We start from the raw sequence: 5,211 nt of genomic DNA on the forward strand, positions 1-5,211 counted from the left end.
AAGTGGATTAAAATGTAATTCCACTTGTTTATATTAATTGTTGATGGTTTGGTCTAAATTAAATAAATATGATCCTCTATCCATAACCCTAGGTAGGATTCTTGACCTGTATTGTATTGTGATAATTCAATTGAGTTTGTTGTTGATTTGATTACTATCCTATGGTGCTATTATTATTAATTAAGATGAATTATAGGAATATAATACTAGTTCTTTAGATGTGATTTAGGTTATGAATTATAATGTGAAATTAGCCTATGTACCTTGTATGTGTTGTGTTTTATTTGCCCTGATTTCTTACCATAAATTGGTTTTCCTTTTAGGAAAAGGTTTTGAATTGGCTAATCCTTTTTGTGGTAGGAAAAGGTTTAGGACTCTATAAAAAGAGGAATGTTCCTTCTAACTTAATCAGCATTCACAATGTAGTCTTAAGGCTTTGAGAGTTTTGGTTAGGGGGTGAATTTATGGGTCACAAGCTTGATACGTTATCACTTGTGTGAACTCCCATGTATTCCGAGTGAGTTGGTTGAGGTTGTTTCTCTCTGTATTTTGTACTCTCATATTTTTAGTGGATTTCTCATCTCCTTTGTGGACGTAGGTCGATTGACCAAACCACGTTAAATCTTTGTGTCTTTTGGTATACTTCTCGTTGTCTTCTTACTCGTGGTTTTTTGAGGTTTGCATTGTTAGCTTCCCTGTTTACACCTGCTTATTTTTCGGTCCTAACAAGTTGTATCAGAGCCAGATTCAATGATGGAGTAAGGATCAGTGGTTCGATAATCGATGATTGAGCCAGGTTAGAAAGAGGTGTTAATATTGATGGGTGTAGTTGTAGTCGCAACCTTTTTGACAGTAATGAAGAATTTGTTGGATAAATAGTTTCAGAGAGGTTCTCTATGTTGAGACATAAATTTTGCAAAGAATATTATGGAGAGGAGAAGCAAGTTGTTGAAGATTAAGGGAAGAAGGTGGACAAATATATTTTGTCAGAAATTCAGGTCAAGGGACAGATTTGTTGGGTTTTATTTGCCCTGATTTCTTACCATAAATAGGTTTTCCTTTTAGGAAAATGTTTTGAATTGACTAATCTTTTTTCAAGTAGGAAAAGGTTTAGGACTCTATAAATAGAGGAATGTTCCTTCTAACTTAATCAGCATTCATAATGTAGTCTTAGGGCTTTGAGAGTTTTGGTTAGAGGGAGAATTTATGGGTCACAATCTTGATACGTTATCAATTTTGTGAACCTCGCATGTATTCCGAGTGAATTGGTTGAGGTTGTTTCTCTATGTATTTTGTACTCTCATATTTATAGTGGATTTCTCATCTCCTTTGTGGACGTAGGTTGATTGATCGAACCACGTTAAATCTTTGTGTCTTTTGGTATATTTCTCGTGGTGTTCTTACTCGTGGTCTTTTGAAGTTTGCACTGGTAGCTTCCGCGTTTACACCTGCTTATTTTTCGGTCCTAACAGTCTGATGTTGTGATCTAAACATGAATTGTGTTATAAAGATGCAATTGGCCTTATTATGCTATTGGTTATCATTGTAAGTTGATGGTACTTCACAATTTGGGTTGAGTTATGGGTTTATGGTAAGACCTTGATGATCGACTATGAGGAAGACTTGGTAAGTCTTAGAATCTCTATCTTTACTTCTAATTGTGATTAATTGTTGTTAAGTCAGGATAATACATTTGAGTGTAACTTATACTATGGTTATAGGGTGGTACGATTTTGAATTGAAACATCTTGACTATGTTGTGAGGTTTATTAAGGTGTTTGTGATATAAGGATGGTGAAAACTATAAATGTGCTTTAATATGTTATGAAATGCTAATGTGTTAACCTCAGTTATATAAATTGTGATGAAAGCATTTATATCATACAATTCTTATTGAGTTATTGATGATGATGGTTATACAAGGGGTAGACCCTATGGCCTAAATTAAGTTATGAAAGATAATTAAAGTATTAGAGACATTTCAAAAAGGGACTCTAGTTTAACACCATGTGAACTAGATAGAGGAGTGTCCCTTCCTACATAGGGAAGGTAGGAACACTACATTACTCGCGAGATTGGAGAGTATAATTCATGGCACATAAAGAGGGTCCCAACTAAATGTCCTAGTTCTTGAACTATGTTGCCCCTATAGGAATACTAGTTAGTTGAACCATGTAGTTGCTATGTTTTTTTGGTACTATCTTAGCATGTAGTTCGCCTTCTTTTGGTGTAGGGATTTATAACATCGGATTTCACACTAGCTCATGTGGTCTATGTCGATTAGGGCAAGATGTTCCTTAAAGGTAAAACGAATCAAAGGACATGAACTCTAACTTGGATAACCTAAGGGGTCCAGCTTGGTATAGGTAGGGGTATGGGACTCTACCTAGACATTGCACTAGTTAGCCTTAAGGGGAGTCTTAGGATGAGATTGTATGTTTATTTTATGATAATATATGATGTATATGATGACCATGGCACATAGTTGATGCTATATATTGATTAGTTAATTTATGAATATGCATTGGGTTATAATGATAATGAAATGCAAGCCAAAACACTATGATATGTAAAGTTGGATATTGGTCATGTTTTTTTCTTGACGATACTTGATTGAGTAATGTTTTGGGCCTTTTCTTGGTCATTGCACTTGGTGACTTGATAAGGACTTGTGAGTAGTTGTCTTGCTTATATGATATGTTTAACCCTTATTCATTCTTGTGATATTATTCCTTGATTTTAGGGTTGTAGTAAATCATGGTTTCATGTGTGTTGGGATAAGTATTACTTGTTGAGATAGTAAGAATGTTTTACTTTGCATTAACACCCTAAAGGGGTAGAATGTCATGCTTTGATAAAAATTCCCTTGGAGCATGTTTTACTTGCGTATGTGCATAAGATCTAATACTTAGTACATGTGGAGTACTAATCCCATTATTCTACACGTGTCCCAATTATTTTAGGTTCCGGTGGTTTAAGAGTTTTGGAGGACGTTATTATTTAAGGCGTGGGTTCTTCCCTTCATCCAAGTGGAGTAGGTCCTGAACTTTCGAGGGCAATGCATCCTTCTAGCTTTGGATTTTTTTATGAGTTTATTGACTCTATCATTTCTTTCCTTTTTATTTGAATATTATACTTTTGTATGACCTATACACGGCCTTATTAAATTGATGCAAGGGGTATTCCCATAGTGTGATATCTATTTAAGTGGTAAGAGACGATACAATCGTTGAGACTATTTCTATATATTTTTATATTTCTTCTCAATAAAAGTAGAAGGCTATGTAACCTTCCTATATGGGTATATGTATACTCAATATTAATATATATTATGTGTATGTAGAGGTCTATGTAAACCTCCACGTAGAGATAGTAAAAGTTTTAAATCTTTCCACATTTTTAACCTATGAATGTAATAACATGAAACTAAGAGGATAGTCTTAGTCCTTTAAAAAGAACAACAAGGCCGATTACGTCTAGTGAGTAAACCAGGATGTGACAAACTTTATATTAAAGCATGAGGTTAAATACCATTGAGTTATTTCTCTCTCTATAACACGTCTATGTAGGTTTGTATTCATAATTATGAAGCGCGCCACACTTATAAGTAGGAACCTATATGAAGCTTACTAATCACTCTCGTTCTTGGAAATTTTATATCATGCAAATAGAGCATACTTATTGTGTGCCTTGCATCTAATCCTATTGTTGTGCTTATAGGAAGCATGAAGACTTGAAAAATGCGGCTCGAAGACTTGATTAGGAAGTTGCTAATGTGGGAGCTCCTCTCATGATGAGCAAGTTCCTCCACTTGAGGAAAATACTAATGTTGATCAAGCCCCGTGCAACCCTCCACCTATGGGGAGTCGGAGATGAGGTCTATTATTGCTCAAATGGCCCAAGCCATGATTACTCAAGCACAAGCTTCAACGGTTCATGCCCATGCTTTGACAGCTCAACCCAATCCGGATGTTTCTGTCCGTCCTCATCAACAAGTCACTACTATGGCTTCCTGTCTTAGGGACTTCACTCGGATGATCACTCCTAATTTCTATGGGTCTAAAGTTGATAAAGACCCTCAAGAATTTCTTTATGAGGTCTACAAGGTGCCATATGCTATGGAGGTGACTTTAAGTGAGATGGATGAGTTGGACTCATATAAACTCAAGGATGTGGCTCAAACATGGTATGGGCAATGGAGGCATAATAGGTCGTTGAGGGGGGGTCCTTTGACATGGGAGATCTTTAAGGCGGCTTTTACAGATCGGTTCTTCCCTAGAGAGATCAGGGAGGAGAAAGTGGTAGAGTTTATCAATCTTCTCCAAGGAGGGAAGAGTGTTCATGAGTACTCTTCAGAACTCGTTAAGTTTTCAAGATATGCTAGTTCTTTAGTCTCCGATCCTAGAGACCAACTAATCAGTTTTGTGATGGGGGGTGTTGTAGCACATACAATAGGAGTGCCAATCGTCCATGCTACATGACAACATGAACATTTCCCCTCTTATGGTATAGGGAAAAAGAATAGAGGAGGCAAGAGCTATTCGAAAAAGAAGAGATGCTAAGAGGGCTAGCTCAATTGATGGAGGCTCCTCAATGAATAGGCTTGAGATAAAAGATAAGCCTAAATTTAAGAAGTGGGGTTCAAATCAAGTCCCTTCCAAATTCCCTACAGCTAGTGGTGATAGAGTGTCTAACCCTACATTAAATAAAGGAGGTACTAATTCAACACACAAGAAGCCAACTTGTGGAAAGTGTGGTAAAAAACACTATGGTGAGTGCCTTAAGGGGACGGATAATTTCTTTAGTTGTGGAAAGAGTAGTCACAAAATGAGAGACTTTCCAAACTTGAAGAGTCAAGACAAGCGTAGTGGCCAAGCTCATCCAAGTGGTTCTGGTGATGCTCCAAAAAAGAACCGCTTCTATGCTCTCTCCTCTAGGGGTGAGTAAGAGACCTCTCCCAATGTGGTGTCTTGTATGTTAAACATCGTTACTCTTGATGTGTATGATTTACTTGATCCGGGTGCTAATTTGTCCTTTGTTACACCTCTAGTAGCTAAAAAGTTTTATGCTTTACCCGATATTTTGCTTGATCCTTTTCTAGTGTCTACTCTGGTAGGAGAGTCAGTCGTTCCTAAATCAGTCTATTGAAATTTTACCATTTCGTTGCCCAATAGAGTTTCTTGTGTTGATCTAGTAGAATTGATATGCTTG

The 5,211-nt window shown here is 36.7% G+C and overlaps 1 protein-coding gene across 1 annotated transcript; it reads left to right on the forward strand.

The window, feature by feature from the left end:
- The first annotated feature begins 3,872 nt into the window (after positions 1–3,872).
- LOC104645233 (uncharacterized) lies at positions 3,873–4,947 on the forward strand. The gene is made up of 2 exons (XM_010316566.2): positions 3,873–4,424; positions 4,513–4,947. Exons 1-2 carry the CDS (start codon positions 3,873–3,875, stop codon positions 4,945–4,947), a joined length of 987 nt encoding a protein of 328 aa, XP_010314868.2.
- Positions 4,948–5,211: the final 264 nt, after the last annotated feature.

This window comes from Solanum lycopersicum, chromosome 2, assembly GCF_036512215.1.
Source record: "Solanum lycopersicum chromosome 2, SLM_r2.1".
Lineage (NCBI taxonomy): Eukaryota > Viridiplantae > Streptophyta > Magnoliopsida > Solanales > Solanaceae > Solanum > Solanum lycopersicum.

Coding starts and splice junctions, on each gene's coding strand:
- LOC104645233 (XM_010316566.2), top strand. CDS start 3,873: ATGAGGTCTATTATTGCTCAAATGGCCCAAGCCATGATTACTCAAGCA. Junction 4,425..4,512: donor GAGACCAACTAATCAGTTTT/GTGATGGGGGGT, acceptor CTTATGGTATAG/GGAAAAAGAATAGAGGAGGC.